General features: G+C 39.1%; 1 protein-coding gene across 1 annotated transcript in view; it reads left to right on the top strand.

Moving 5' to 3' along the window:
- The first annotated feature begins 4,133 nt into the window (after positions 1-4,133).
- LOC308104055 (uncharacterized protein) overlaps positions 4,134-15,471 on the top strand; it is a 45,140-nt gene continuing 33,802 nt past the window's right edge. The window contains exon 1 of the mRNA XM_080454321.1: positions 4,134-4,201. Coding sequence (XP_080310447.1) covers positions 4,165-4,201 — 37 coding nt within the window. The 5' untranslated portion in view covers positions 4,134-4,164. The remainder of the gene's footprint in view (positions 4,202-15,471) is intronic.

Genomic DNA, 15,471 nt, shown 5'->3' with positions numbered 1-15,471 from the left:
GGACAGCTAATTTCAATATGATAAAATGATTGTGTAATTTAGTCATACTTCTCTCTTTTTTTTAAAATCATTTTGGCACCAGTTTCCTCCCAGTGCAATACTGTAGTTTGCAAACAGTCTTCACACTTTTTGGCATGACGTGCATGAGATGTGTTGTCTATCTCCCTTGTTTCTTGTTCAAACTGACCTAGCCAAGCCTTTATCGAAGGACTCGGCTGTTAGCAGAAGTCAGGGCCTGGTCCTGCGTGTTTAGTGTGAGATATGATCTAGACAGTACATTTCAACATGAACTTGATGATAAAATTATTGTGTAACTTAGTCATACTTCTCTCTTTTTTTTATCTTTTTCTCACCGGTTTCCTCCCATAGCATCTGAAAAAGTAACTATTAGTTTCAGTACAATACTGTGGTTTGCAAACCGACCATAGGGGACTTCTCCCATCATGTTGCGGCCCATTAGTTTGTGTTTCTTTGATAGACTGACTGATCAGCTGATTGATATGCTTTTACTACATTATTTTTTATTTATTTAAATAGATAAGGGTCGCAGATTTTTGTTGATAAGTTGATGATAAAATGTATACAGCTTCTGTAACTTAGTCATACTTCACTTTATCTTTTTGTCATCAGTTTCCTCCTATAGAGTGGGGGAAAATTTGAGATTTCACATAAGTTTAGTGGCCCTTTATACATTTTTATTTTACTGATCAGCTGATTGATGTGCTTTCACTGCTTTACTATTTTTATTTATAAAAAATTACACATGTTAGGGCCGCTGTACCTTAAATTCCCAGGCTGACCCCCCCGCCCCCATTATGTGTTCATGGAAATATATACTGAACCTCTACATGTCTCTCTCTCTGCCTGAAGGTGTTTGTATTATTTTCTTCAATGTGCATCACAATGTTCAGCACATAGCTGGCATGTTGCGTACATCAATTAGTGGAGATACATCTATGGTCTGCTGGCAGTGTGCACACAAAGTTTGGCACTGATCAGTCCAGCGGTTTGTGAGATTAGCTCTGGACATGAAGAACATCTTAAGGTTTCAATCACCATTGCACTTTTGCAAACCTTGAGGTTGAATCAGAATTAGAATCAGATGCATGGCTGAGAACCTCACAGGGCTACATAAGAGTAATGAGGTGTTGAGTGTCAAGTGTTTGGGAGTGATTGCAATGATATTTGTCTTCACCAGGCAGGGAGGCGAAGACTATGTTTTTGGCTGTGTGTGTGTGTGTGTGTGTGTGTGTGTGTGTGTGTGTGTGTGTGTGTGTGTGTGTGTGTGTGTGTGTGTGTGTGTGTGTGTGTGTGTGTGTGTGTGGAGAGCTATCTCAGACACCACTGGAGTAACCTCGTGTCACAGACTTTCCAGCTGCTTTGTTTTGGTTCCCCCTGTTAGCATTTAAATGCTAAATCGAGTATAACTACTAGTTTAGTCTCGCCAGTCGCTACGAGTTGGAATAAAGGATGGATATACCAAACAAATTATTTCTACAAGCTAAACTACGCAGCATTAAGGGTTTTATTGGGTAGGCCCTCAAATTTAAATGCCCTTGATCACAGGGAACTATTTTGGGGTGATACACAGGCCCCCCTGGTTTCGGCTTGTGCAGGTTCCGGCCGCCTGACCGGATCAGAAACCCGAAAATGGTATTGATCCCAGGCTACCACTGGAGCAATCACCGTGAAACATTGAATGCACACTCATAGTAGGCCAAAGAAGACCACACCACCCCAGATTTGTCTAATCAGCCTCATATAGATGGCCTTACACCAGGCTGCTTTGTTCTATAACCCTTAAACCGTATTTAACCATCTAATTGTACATTTTCCATTCCCATCATTCTGTTGAAGCCACCAAATCTCTGTCTGCAGAATCTCTGTCCGGGGCATAACTCGGGGAGCGATAGACCAAATGGTCCCAGATTTTGGGTGTGAGCGCGCGGATCCCGAAATAAAAAAACTGGTCTGGGGAGGAGGCACCGGTTCTAGGCGTCTTTGTTAGGTCTATCAGTCACCTTGAGTGAAATAGGCAGGTGACGTTCGTGCCGGGCTAGGACATGATAATTATTTTACTTTTCTGACCTATACAAGCCTTACAACTCCAGTTGTGTGTTAACCAATATGGGCCCAACAGCATTAGAAGCTCTCTATGCCCCTGATCTGTCTGAATGGGTCCCCTGGCCTAACATCATTTAAGTCTTGACTGTATGCTCCTTGCTTTAAATATGTTGTAGTGTTGGGCCCAAGCTTCTTTTTTCAAGAAAGAGAAGCTTGTATGGGCTACAGATGTACATTCGCTTTGGATTATAATTAGTATAGAAACTGGTTGATTAATGGCACTGTTAAAGTTTGTGAACTAGAGACAGATCACATGAGATCACGATATGGTTAATCTGTGCATTATATTGAGAACTGCAACCATGCAAAATGGAGCACCACACATTTGGACAAAATGCGCTTCCAGTAAAGGGAAGTGAGCCATTTGCAATAAGGAACATATCTACGCACATAGCACATATCTACCCACAACTACCTAAATATTTAAACACTGGCACATGACACTTTGCATATTAAGACTGCACACAAACATATATGCATGCATAAATGTATGTGTGTACAGTATATAAATACTTATCCACACGTACTGTGCAGTGCGCACGGACACCTATTTATAATATTTAGTAGATACCATGAACACTGCACATACTTGGCTATTTTTCTTTACCTTCTACTTCCTATTGTTGCTATACTTAGTTATTTCTTTGTTATTTCTGATACAATGTGGAGGAACTAAAACCAAAGAATTTGACTCTTGTGTACTTGTGTCACTTTAACTCAGAAAAGTGTACAAATGGAACCAAAGGGCCCGATCAAATAAACAAATTACTCCGAGGGTATAAAGGTATGGGTTGACTTCTTTAAGTGGGTCATGGTGGGTCCGAATCTGGTGATGGTCTTGTGGTCAAGGAAGAATTACAGAGGTTTTTCATGTGGAAGGCCAAACCTTACACCAACATTTGTTGTGACTACGGTGGAGGGAGGGAATGCTCTGATCAGAGAACAGGGGTGTGTTATAGGACAAAATGACTGGCGGCCCATAGTACTCGCACCCTTAGTGAGCAATTGTTTTGAGAAATATGTGAAACAGCTGATCAACAGCAAGTTACAACTCATACATTTATACATACTATGTAATATATTATGTATAAATATCATAGATAGTTAAGTATTTATCATAGATAGAGATAGACTAACGTGGAAGCTTGTTATTGATATTTATTATTGATGGAGAAGGGGAGGGAGCAATAAGTTATGCTTCTTCTCACTCCTTTTCGAATATGCATTTTTTTATTTTGCATTATTCATTTAATTTACTATATTTGTTTTAACATTGCTTTATTCAAAATAAACATTCAAATAAAAGAAAAAACACCAATTTGCCTACCGACAAAACGGATCCATACTTTGACTGCATTCAACACCATAGTGTCCCCCTCAGACAGATACCAAGCAAGCTCAACCCCAGCCTGTACAGCTGGATCCTGGACTTTCTGTCAGAATGCCAGCAGGAGGTGAGGATTGGATCTAAAACCTCTACCCCCTGACACTCGGCACAGGAGCCCCCCAGAGATGTGTTCTGGGCCCCCTTCTCTACTCCCTGTACACGGAATACAAGAGGCAGTGTTTTAATTGCTCCCTTTTTTGCATATATCTAGCTAGTATACTATCCTATCCATAAAAAATGCTAAAGGATAAAATACAGTTACATTTGACCTTTTGAGAGGTCTCTGTTGTATATTTAGTATTGGCTTCAAAATAAAAAAAAATGCTTTTGTAAGTAATATAAGGCCAAAAAGCATTGAAGGGCCCACAAATTATCAGTCTGCCAGGGCTATTATTATTATATCAAAGAGAACAGAAGTGTTGAGTTAGACCTGGGGGGGGGTTGGGTTGTTTCATTGCATGTTAAAACACTGACCACAAAAGGGTGTTGCAGCTTCATACTGCTCTGTTGTCATAGAAAAGAAACACAACATGAAGACGTTCAGCTAGCCAATCACAATGTATTGATCATTTTAGTGGAAGTCTGCCTGAATATGATATTTGACATCAGTGTCAAAGAGCTCTGTCACTGTCAACTTCATTCCACCATCAGACATGGCAAAGCTGCCTCTGCTTTTAGCTGCTCTACTAGGTAAACTGTAATATTCTATTGAATTATTATCATTCTTAGGTTGCTTTCATAATTAAAGAATTAAGATTAACTGTAATATACTTTTGAGTGGGTTGTGTCTTTACTGTGGTGTTGAGGTCAGTGGGTTATTGTTATTGTTTTTGTGTTCCAGGTGTCATTTACATCAGGGGGATCTTTGCATTAGAAGTGGAGTTGACAGTCAGACCAGGAGACAACATCACTCTCTACTGTGACTGCAGAAAGCCACCTGGATTTTCCATAGTGTGGTTCAGAAACCAACCTACTCTTGAAATTAATGAACAAAATTCCCCTTCTAATTTAAAGTATAACAAATATAGTGAATCCTATGATCTTCTGATAGAGAATGTAACAGATTCTAACCTTGGTCTCTACTACTGTGGAAACAAATATTGGTTATCTGGGGGACAAAATAGAGTTAAACCATCCTACAATTATGGCAACATCACCACAAGGATTTTATTCAGTAAGTATTGTGATCAGCTTCCTTTAAATGTATTAATTTATTTGGGCACTCAGATGGCTAAGGTATATCCAGCTTGCCGAGCATCTCCTACACAGTGCTGCTGTTTTTATGCTGTGAGTGGGCATGTGCAATTGTTTATATTTGCACTACAGAGTTAGTTATGTTTAGAGGGATAGTTTTATTTAGTGTATACCGTATGTTGTATTATTTTATTTTTATTATGCCATGATCAGGACCTGAGTAACTAATTTCATTCCTCATGTAGGCCTACTTGTACTATGTATAGAATGACATTAATCTCCTTGAACCTTGAAACACAACTGGCCATTTTCAGGTGAGGGAAGACGGGCAGGGAGGGTGATCTTTGTCGCTGCGCCAGCGACACAGTGCGGCGTAGTCCCCCCGGTGGGGGCTTCTTACTGGCACGTGAAATAGTGTACAACAGCTGTGACAACAGGAATGTGTGGGGAGGATTTGATTAGTAAATTGGGAGAAAAAGTTGTCAAATTGGTTACTCTAAAGTATAATAATAATAATAATTATTATTGTTATTATTATATGTACAATGAATGGTGACTTTTCCCATAATTACAAATAGATTTTTAATTCTAGTATTCCCAGGGTATGAATTATGTAGCTTGTAGCATAGAATACTGGTAGATTAGGTAAGGATTTGCCTAAATTGGCAATAACACTATAGGATTTGTACATGCAGAACATACATTGAATACATTTCTATCAATAAGAGACATTTCAAATAATATTCCCAATAGTGCTTATATAAAACATTTGCATGAGCTAGAATTGACTGTACCGTAGTACACATGTACTAATAGAATGTGCCATTTATACATCCAAATATGAACAGATCATTCTCAGGACAGTGACGGCAGTGTGAGCAGTGACCGCGACTGCGACTGTGACAGTGGTATGAGCTGGCTCCTGTTGGTTTTCAGAGCGATGCTTCTTTTCCTGCTGCCATGTGCCTACTATATTGGAACCATCTGTGGTAGGTCAACATTTACATTCCGCCTGGATAATTATGACAGAGGATCTAAGGTTTAATCTTTATTTCTTTTTTTGGCTTACCATTGAGAAATTTGAGTAGAATTATGACACACATGCACTATGTGCACTCACTTATGCACGCATACACGCATGCCAAAGTTTATTCATTAAGTGGAACTAAGAAACCCCTGTTTTGGTCCAACTGCATTGGTTACCAGTGAAATATAGAATTATTTAAAAAAAATAACTTTTTGTTTTCAAAGCCGAATGGCCTATCTCCATCTCTAGCTCCTTTCAGTTCCCCGAATACACCTCAAAACCAAAGGTGACCGGGCCTTCGCTGTTGCTGCCCCTCAATTTTGGAATAACCTCCCATCCCACATTAAGTTAAGCCCCACCATTGACAATTTTGAATCTAATTTAAAGACCCACCTTGTCTTGCTTTTAGCGCAGTCTGGGGTCGACCGATGGTCCATGTTTTTGCAAAGTACACTGAATATACTGAATATACTTATTAATCTATTTTTGATACAACCTTCTAACATTTTAATCAGTTCTGTTTAATATTGTTTATTTTATTTTAAATTACTTTGTAATTTACATATGTTGTGTTCTAATATTGCTTTTGTGGACTCTGGACTGTGGTCTATAGGCTACTGTATGTTGTTGATTTTGTCTCTCTCAATTGGGAGGCACTTAAAGGACGACTTCTCCGATTTTCAACCTATCTTCTTATAATTGGTTCTCACTAATACTGATAAAATGGTACAATTTTTTTCTACTCGGTCTGTGTCTCAGAGGAGGGCTGTGGACAGTTCAGAGTCCTGTCTACCAGTGACATCATCAATGGGGAATCCAAGCTAATAGAAACTGCAGGCTTTCTATTCCTGGAAAGTTGCAATGCAATAAAAGAAGCTATTGTTCTCGTGTTAATAAAAATCTAAATAAGAAATGTGAAATCTTGTGGGGGAAAACAATCATGCCTAACGATGATGTCACTGGTAGACGGGTTTCTGGACTGTCCACAGCCCTCCTATGAGACACAGACCAAGTAGAAAAAAATGGTACCATTTTATCATGAGTATTAGTGAGGACCAATTATATGAAGATACAGTACGTTGAAAATCGGTGAAATCGTCCTTTAAAGGTAGGGTAAGTGATATTTTTTTTGTTAAAGAACTATATTCTGATAGTAATCATTGCTACAGAGCGTTTGTTCGGTCACAGGGGTCTCTCCAGCTCTTTAGTAAACAGAATATAGTACATTTTCAGGTAGGTGACAAAATTTAAGCCAATCAGGACAGAGCACTGAAAATGCATTTTCTGTTTAATAAAGAGCTGGAGAGACATGGGAGACTCCTTTTACTGAACAAACACTCTATATCAATGAGTACTATCACAATAGAGCTATTTAACACATATTTTAACCAAAGTAAATCACTTACCCTACCTTTAAGGTAAACTTCTATTGTTTTTAAATGTGCTATATATAAATAAAGATTACTTGACTTGATTACATTATAGGCCTACTGTGTGCGGAAAAAAACTCACATGGTTGCATGACTTAGGCTATATTTTAGTCTGATAGTTTAACTGCTTAATCATTTCTTTTTAACCAGGGTCCAACCGTATCAGGAGAGAACTTCAGAGGAGAGCCAACTGAACCAGGAACAAGTGAATTGACGTATGGCAGTGAACTGACATTTGAGTATGGTTCAATTGTATGCTTCGTGTTATTATTACGTTAATTGATGGTGATGATAACTAGCACAGAATACAATATTTTAGGAGACATTGGGTGTTGGGATAGGCTATTTCCTGTTTCTTCTATTTTTAAATGTCTTCTCCAAATTGTTTATACGTATACTATTGATAAGAGTAGATTTTGAACCTAGACAGTGCCTGTCTACCACCACAGAAACAGCATATGAGCATCTTTGACTGAGCCATTTCCTGGTTTCTACTTAATTGTTACATTTGTATTGCAAATTATGCTTTTAAGGACATGTGGCAGTGGCATCTTCTGGCATGATTGGACCATGGTAGCCTAAAAGATGCATTTCTGGACATCACAAACGTGGTCTTTAGACTCAGTTATTTAACTAAAGCAAAAATATTCCAGGTTTTGGGGCGAAATATCATTATGCTAATTGCTCAATGTTCATGACTAAACAGTGCTTTTTACAGCTTGGCATAGCCTACAGCAGAAGTTGATTCAGTGCTATTATTCTGTACCTTTGAATACTGTAAAAAGACAAAGCCTATCACCAGTAATGCCCCCCCCCAACTTATTTTGATTACTACTCGTTTATATGACGTGTTTGCACAGTAGCCTATATATTATTGTTTGTCATTAAATGTTTCGATGAATTGAATACACAGGACCCCAATGGAAACAATAGTGCTTTCTTGGGTTTAATCCTTTTAGCATCCTTTTGTATAGAACTGTACTGTCTGTGCTTTTTTTTTGCAAACTGTTAATAAAGTATTCAATCAATCAATCATACACGTATTCACTGTGTATTAACTGCAATTGCACAATTTAACCACAAGGTGTAAACCAAAGACACTTTACAGATGAACCATATTTTCCACTGGGAAAATTCCCAACTTTCACTTTCAAGTCTCAGGGTCTCCTCTCTGCCCCCCTGGCCAAAGCGTTCATTTATACCAGTCTTTACTGCTGCTTCTTAGTTGTAACCCAGCCGCCATTAAGGGACGTTGTGAGTTGTTTCAAAGTTCTTATTCTGCCTGTCATTATGGGCACACGCAGAGCTCCGTTGTGCATCATCTACTGGCTGTTGGCAGCGATTAATGGACTCAGCATATCATCAGGTTCAGGTAGGTGACGCTTTGAACATCGCGAGGTTACCTGCTAGCCTTGGATCAAGACTATGTATAGAATCTAGATGTATTTGATCGAGTCTGACTTTTACTCAGTGGTGAAAAAAGTCAATTTTTTCCCCCGTATTCAAAATGTATATGAGTAAAACTAAGTACAAAGGTATTGGCATCAAAATGTACTTAAAGTACCAAAAGTAAAAGTACACATTATGCTGAATGTCCCATTTCAAGTTTTCAAATCTACAAGCTCACAAGTTGGGCAAACTGAAGTAAAAATACTGAAAACTGGAAATACTCAAGTAAAGTTGTACTTAAGTAAATGTACTTAGTTACTTTCCACCACTATTTACTTTCCTATTAAATGCAAATGTCAAAATCGATAAAAAGTACATCTATGATGGTCTTGATCCGAGGTAGCCATGGTTCACATGACGCTCGTCTGTCACAAGCGTCATGGAACCGCTTGTTCCTGGTTTTCGATTTGTTTTACATTCACAACTGCTGCTACATCTACATAAACGTTCAGATTTCAAATATAAAGTGCTGACCCCCATGCCACGGATGTAACAAGTTGAGCCGCAAAAGGTCTAAGTACCTGTATGTTCCCTATTGTTCAATAAAAAGCTTTTTAATCCGATGGCCAGCCATTTTCCCCGATGCTTTCAACTATGCGACACTATCGGTTGAAATGTGTATTGCACTCTAATACGTTAGAAAAAAATTATAGAACATGGCCGCCGATCGGATTAAAATGCTTTATATTGAACAACACGGCAGATACGGGTACTTATCGCGGTTCGGCTCAACTTGTTACATCTGTGGCTCGGGGGTAAGCACTTTATATTTGAAATCTGAACGTTTATGTACGAGAGTTGTAAATGTAAAAAAAAATCGAAAACCAGGAACAAGTGGTCCATGACTGTCATGGTATGACATTCCATGGAATACAAGAAGACTCACTCCAAAACCAACTCACCCCAACTCAAAAAGGAAAACTCACCCCGGAGCTAGGAACACTCACCCCGGGGGGTGGGTAAACTCACCCCAGTATTTTGCATGTTCACTTTTCTGATGAAATCTACCTTGTATTTAAAGCACTTTAATTAGCTAAATGTAATTGAACAACATAATTTGACATTGGAATGTTCACTTTTCTGATGAAATCTACCTTGTATTTAAAGCACTTTAATTAGCTAAATATAATTGAACAACATAATTTGGTAATTCTATACCTTCAAAGAAAGAATTTTTATTTTTTTTAAAACCATTTTTCACCATCACATTATGAAAGCATTCTGTGAAAATGGAAAGCTCACAAAGTTAAAAACCATTGGGGTGAGTTTTCCACAAAGTTAAAAACCATTGGGGTGAGTTTTCCGGAGTGAGTTTTCTCAGGTCCTGGGGTGAGTTTTCCTACCCCCGAAAATCTTGGGGGTGAGTTTTCCTACCCTGTGGGGTGAGTTTTCCGGAGTGAGTTTTCCTAGCAATGGGGTGAGTTGGTTTTGGAGTGAGTCTTCTTGATACCCCATGGAATGGGTATCAAGAAGACTCACTCCAAAACCAACTCACCCCAATGGTTTTTAACTTTGTGGAAAACTCACCCCAATGGTTTTTAACTTTGTGAGCTTTCCATTTTCACAGAATGCTTTCATAATGTGATGGTGAAAAATGGTTTAAAAAAAAAGAAAAATTCTTTCTTTGAAGGTATAGAATTACCAAATTATGTTGTTCAATTATATTTAGCTAATTAAAGTGCTTTAAATACAAGGTAGATTTCATCAGAAAAGTGAACATTCCAATGTCAAATTATGTTGTTCAATTACATTTTGCTAATTAAAGTGCTTTAAATACAAGGTAGATTTCATCAGAAAAGTGAACATTCCAATGTGTTTATAATCAATGTGTTTATAATGCAAACAAATACTAACTTAGGGCGCGCCCCCACCAAGAGTTGGCTGGCTGCTGTTTGCAGAATCTGCCAATGCATTGTCAATGCAAATGCGTTGATTCACGCAAGAGCAGATTTTTCCGCCTCTCGCGCAGACCTTGCGTTTATCTGCTCTCCGCGACTAAGCATAAAACTGCTGGAGGCAGGCGCTGATTTTCTCCCTCTGTCCAATCGGGTGAGTCGAAGGCGGACCGTCTCAAGACTCAGGAAGCAACATGGTGCTCAAGGCAGCAGGCACAGGCGGTGAGGGCTACGGGGAGGCTCCTGAAAGTGAGTGACAGGCGCGACACTCCCGTTTTTTAGAATCCGCTGGCTGCAAAAAACTGTGGCCGCGCACAACCTGCGTTTATCAGCGGCCAGCCAACTCTTGGTGGGGGCGCGCCCTTAACAAAGAAAAATGAAGAAAAACTCCAGTGAAGGTAAAACACAGGTATAATGTTTTGTTTTCTGTGTGAACACATTTGTGAGAAAAGCTTTTGGTAAGCATTATTGAACTTTAGTTACTATTAGATATACATTTCACTATTGTAAGCATTATTGAACTTTAGTTACTATTAGATATACATTTCACTATTGTAAAACATGCATTAAACACTTTTCCCTATTTTTACCTAGGATATTTAGTTACCTACTACTTTGCTGGTATAAATGATAACATTATAGAATATAGTCCCTCTGGTATTTGTGCTAATGTCAAGGAGGAGGAAGCGTGACTACGTTGCTGTGTTCAAGGCCATCAAGAACATTGCTCCACACCTGGACAATGTGGAAATGGACATGGTGACAGATTTCGAACCAGCCATATGGGAAGCTGCTGCCAAAGTGTTTCCAAATGCCACGATGCACGGCTGTTCTTTCCATTGGGCCCAAGCTGTGATGCGTGCAGTCCAGCTAAAAGGCTTGATAGTGGCATATAAAACCAAACCAGATGTCAACATGTTCATGAAGAAACTCTTTGCTCTACCATATCTGCCCGTTGATGAGATCGAAGGAGCTTTCAATCGGCTCGCATCATCTGGCACAGAAGAGTTTAAAGAAGAGCTAAAACCTATTGTTGACTACATCCGAAACACCTGGATAAATGGCTGCCAGCAATACTCAAAGCCAACCAGCTGGTGTGTCTACAACCGCGCCATCAGAACCAACAATGACGTAGAAGGCTGGCACAATAAACTCAATAAAGCAGCAGGAGGACGAGCACATCTGCCATTGTACACGCTTGTGGCATTGTTGTACGCTCAAGCTGATTGGATCAGGATCGAGCTGCGTCTTCTCTCAGCGAATCAGCTACGACGCTATCAACGACGAACGACGAAGAAGACACAGCGCAACCTGTTCCAGTTATGGAAGGACTATGAAAACCAGACGATTTCCATCAGCCAGTTGCTGAGGAAGTTATCCCACCTCAACTCTGTGATTCCTGTCACGCCCCGCCAGGTCGACTCGACACCTGAAGAATAGTCTGAAGGACAGTAGCACACTGCAACTTTTTTACTATTTTTGACAAGTTTTTTTTCCTCTATTATTTTAACAGCTCAGATAGGCACTTTTGGCCATTTTTTTCTATGCAGTTATGTCGTAGTAACTGTGTTCTGACCTGTTGTTTTACACTGCCTCTTTTGTCAAATAAACTGATCTATTCCTACATTTGACCTCTTGTGTTGTGTTATGGTGAACAGCAACTTGTAGCTTATGTGTAAACCTGATATTTAGAGCAGTGTTTCTACAAGTTTTGGGCTTTTCTGCTGAAATCAATATAATCTTGCCTCCTGTCTACATGGACAATGATGACAATATTTTAAACACAAAAATATAATTGAACGACATAATTTGGTAATTCTATACCTTCAAAGAAAGAATTTAATCCAGTATGGATTAAACATGTCTCATTATGAAAGCATTCTGTGAAAAAGGAAAGCTCACAAGCCGGTAGATGTGCCTTTTTTAAACATACAGACTTGGTGTAGAGGGGAAAAGTTAAACCCACCCACAAAACAAAAACTCACTGTACTTTACACCATTGAGTTTTTCTGGGGTGAGTTTTCCTACCCCCGGGGTGAGGTTTCCTACCCCCGGGGTGAGTGTTCCGGAGTGAGTTTTCTCAGGTCCTGGGGTGAGTTTACCCACCCCCCGGGGTGAGTGTTCCTAGCTCCGGGGTGAGTTTTCCTTTTTGAGTTGGGGTGAGTTGGTTTTGGAGTGAGTCTTCTTGTATTCCAGTCATGGGGGCTAGATCCGAGGCTACCTACCTGCTGCAGCCGAAATTTGATGTGTGATAATAACAGAATAGCATAATCTTATTACAGAAATGCGACATTTCTGCCCATTTTCGGTATTGGGTTGCCTGACTTCAAAGCTCTGTACTCTCTAATTAATACAAGACTCTGGCCTGACTCACTCGAGTAACAGCCTCGATAATTGTTTCCTGCTGTGGCGATATTCCTTCGTCATACGACGGTGTCGCGCACAGAAATGGCCGATATACAAGCCCACAACGCCTCGCATCCACAACGCGTTGTGGGCTTGTATATCCGCGGTTTATTCTAATATTCTCTTCTAAAAATAGAAGACAAATCATCCATCCAACTAACGGTTGAGCTCGTGTTGCCAGATTGTGTGAGAGAAATAAGCACCCAGGTCTATGACGCACGCTTCACCCTTTTACTCCCATAGAATAGAAGTGAGTGTATGAAGGGCATTGACCGCGGCTTTAGCCTATATGTCTGCAAATCATGAAAGTCATAAAGTATGTAGTATATATATATATATATATATATATATATATATATATATATATATATATATATATATATATATATATATATATATTATGTATGTATGTATGTATGTATCGTATGTATGTATCGTATGTATGTATGTATGTATGTATGTATGTATGTATGTATGTATGTATGTATGTATGTATGTATGTATGTATGTATGTATGTATGTATGTGTGTATGTGTGTAGGCCTATGTGTGTGTGTGTGTGTGTGTGTGTGTGTGTGTGTGTGTGTGTGTGTGCGTGTGTGTGTGTGTGTGTGTGTGCGCGTGTGTGTGTGTGTGTGTGTGCATGCGTGCGTCACTACTCCTAACATACTAAACGTTTACCAAAGTTTGACCAAGATGGCGTCCAAGATGGATAATGGATAATTCCTTTTTTTAACAGGTCATTCAATTAAGTCCTTGCGGTCTTGTTTCCAATGAGAACCTGTGAGCCATTAGGGGTTAAGAGTCTAGCTCAGGGACAAATTTCATTTCATCGACACATCTGGCCTGGAATCGAACCTGGCTCCCTAGGCGGGCTCACTAACCACTCAGCTATGGCCGCCCCATTCAATGGCCAAAACATCATTAGAACAGCCTAATTCTTTCATTATTTATCCTAGACAAATACCTTTTGTGTCTAACCCTATGTTTTGGGGCTAGGAATCCATTGGACTTGTCGAAATTGCAGAGATACAGTTAGATAATTGTGAAATCCAATATTTTGTTTGTGACTATTAAAACCCTCTGAAATGGTCACCCGTTTCAAGTTAACTAATTATATCATAAATGTTCAACTATATATTATATATATATTTTTTTACTGGAACAAGGCTTCAAGATATCCTCAAAACACAACAAAACTAATAGTCACAATTTTCAGTAATTCAGAAGGCGGTGGCAGAGAATATTGTCAGTTGATAGATAGTATTGTTTGCAATATTGACAAGTATTGGACAGCTCTGTTCATCAAATTTGGCCCAAACTAAATTCATCTTTGACTATACACCCCACCCAAAAATATTTTCTTGCATTATGAACCAATCTCTCTGCACCCCTCCCCTTACCCACCCCACAGGAACCATATTTGCACCCGCCTAGAGGCAAATATTGTACTTTTACTCAACTACAATTATTTGAAAACTTTAGTTACCAGTCACTTTGCGGATCTACATTATTATATTATAAAACATACATTAACCACTTCAGCCCTATTGTATACATAAGCTATTTGAAAATAGAAGATCTACAAGCTCACAACGAGCTTGTGAGCTTTCCAAACATTTTAGTACTTCTACTTTTGGTACTTTAAGTATATTTAGATGCCAATACTTTTGTACTTTTATACAAGTAACATTTTGACTTGTAACAGAGTATTTTTTTATATTGTGGTATTGCTACTTTTACCTAAGTAAAATATCTGAGTATTTCTTCCACCACTGGTGATCACTCACATTTAAAGTACATTTTAAATCACTGCCCTCATTCAAGAAATCATGAAAAGCTGTCATTTCCACTCTTCCAGAAAATATGATATGTTTGGGAATAGCAAAGCTTTCCATTCGACTATATTATAATACCTGGCAACTGCTTTAACTGACTGAAATAATTTTCTCCACACAGGCCTACCAGATGTGATGTACATACCACTGGGAGGAAGCCTTGAATTACCTATCGATGGGAAACCTTCTATAAAACTATTTATAACTGGCAAACAAGTTGATGTGGTGGTGGCAGAGTGGGAAAGGGACTTGCCTCCTAAAGTCTATGGGAAATATACAAACCGTACAGAATTGGATAAAGAAACTGGAAACGTCACCATCAAAAATATGACCCTAGAAGACAGTGGAGTATATTACATGGTGTTCGATTCCAACCGGAACAGCGATTTTTACACGGTTGAGGTGATCAGTAAGTATGAATTGGGTCCTTTTTTTCAGCATGAATTGTGTTATTAACTTCTCTTAAGTCTGTTAAGTCTGGCAACAGGTGCATAGGAGCAGGCACCCTATAACCCATTGTAATTTGGCTATGGGTTTAATCCTCACAGCCAACATGTGCTCCTTATATAACTGTTCTAACTCCTGTCCGGAAGACAGGAGTTGAGGGCGAGAAAATTAGTCTAAAAGAGAACTTGAAAATGTTTCTGGGCTCAATCCAAGAGGCAGGAAAGAGTTATGGTAGCCTTTATTAATCAAAGAAATAACTGTGAACATCAAGCACG

The sequence above is a fragment of the Gymnoscopelus braueri genome, assembly GCF_963280865.1.
Source record: "Gymnoscopelus braueri genome assembly, chromosome: 17".
In the NCBI taxonomy this organism is placed as follows: Eukaryota; Metazoa; Chordata; class Actinopteri; order Myctophiformes; family Myctophidae; genus Gymnoscopelus; species Gymnoscopelus braueri.
The sequence above is the reverse complement of the archived record's forward strand: the minus strand, read 5'-3'. Positions and strand labels throughout refer to the sequence as shown.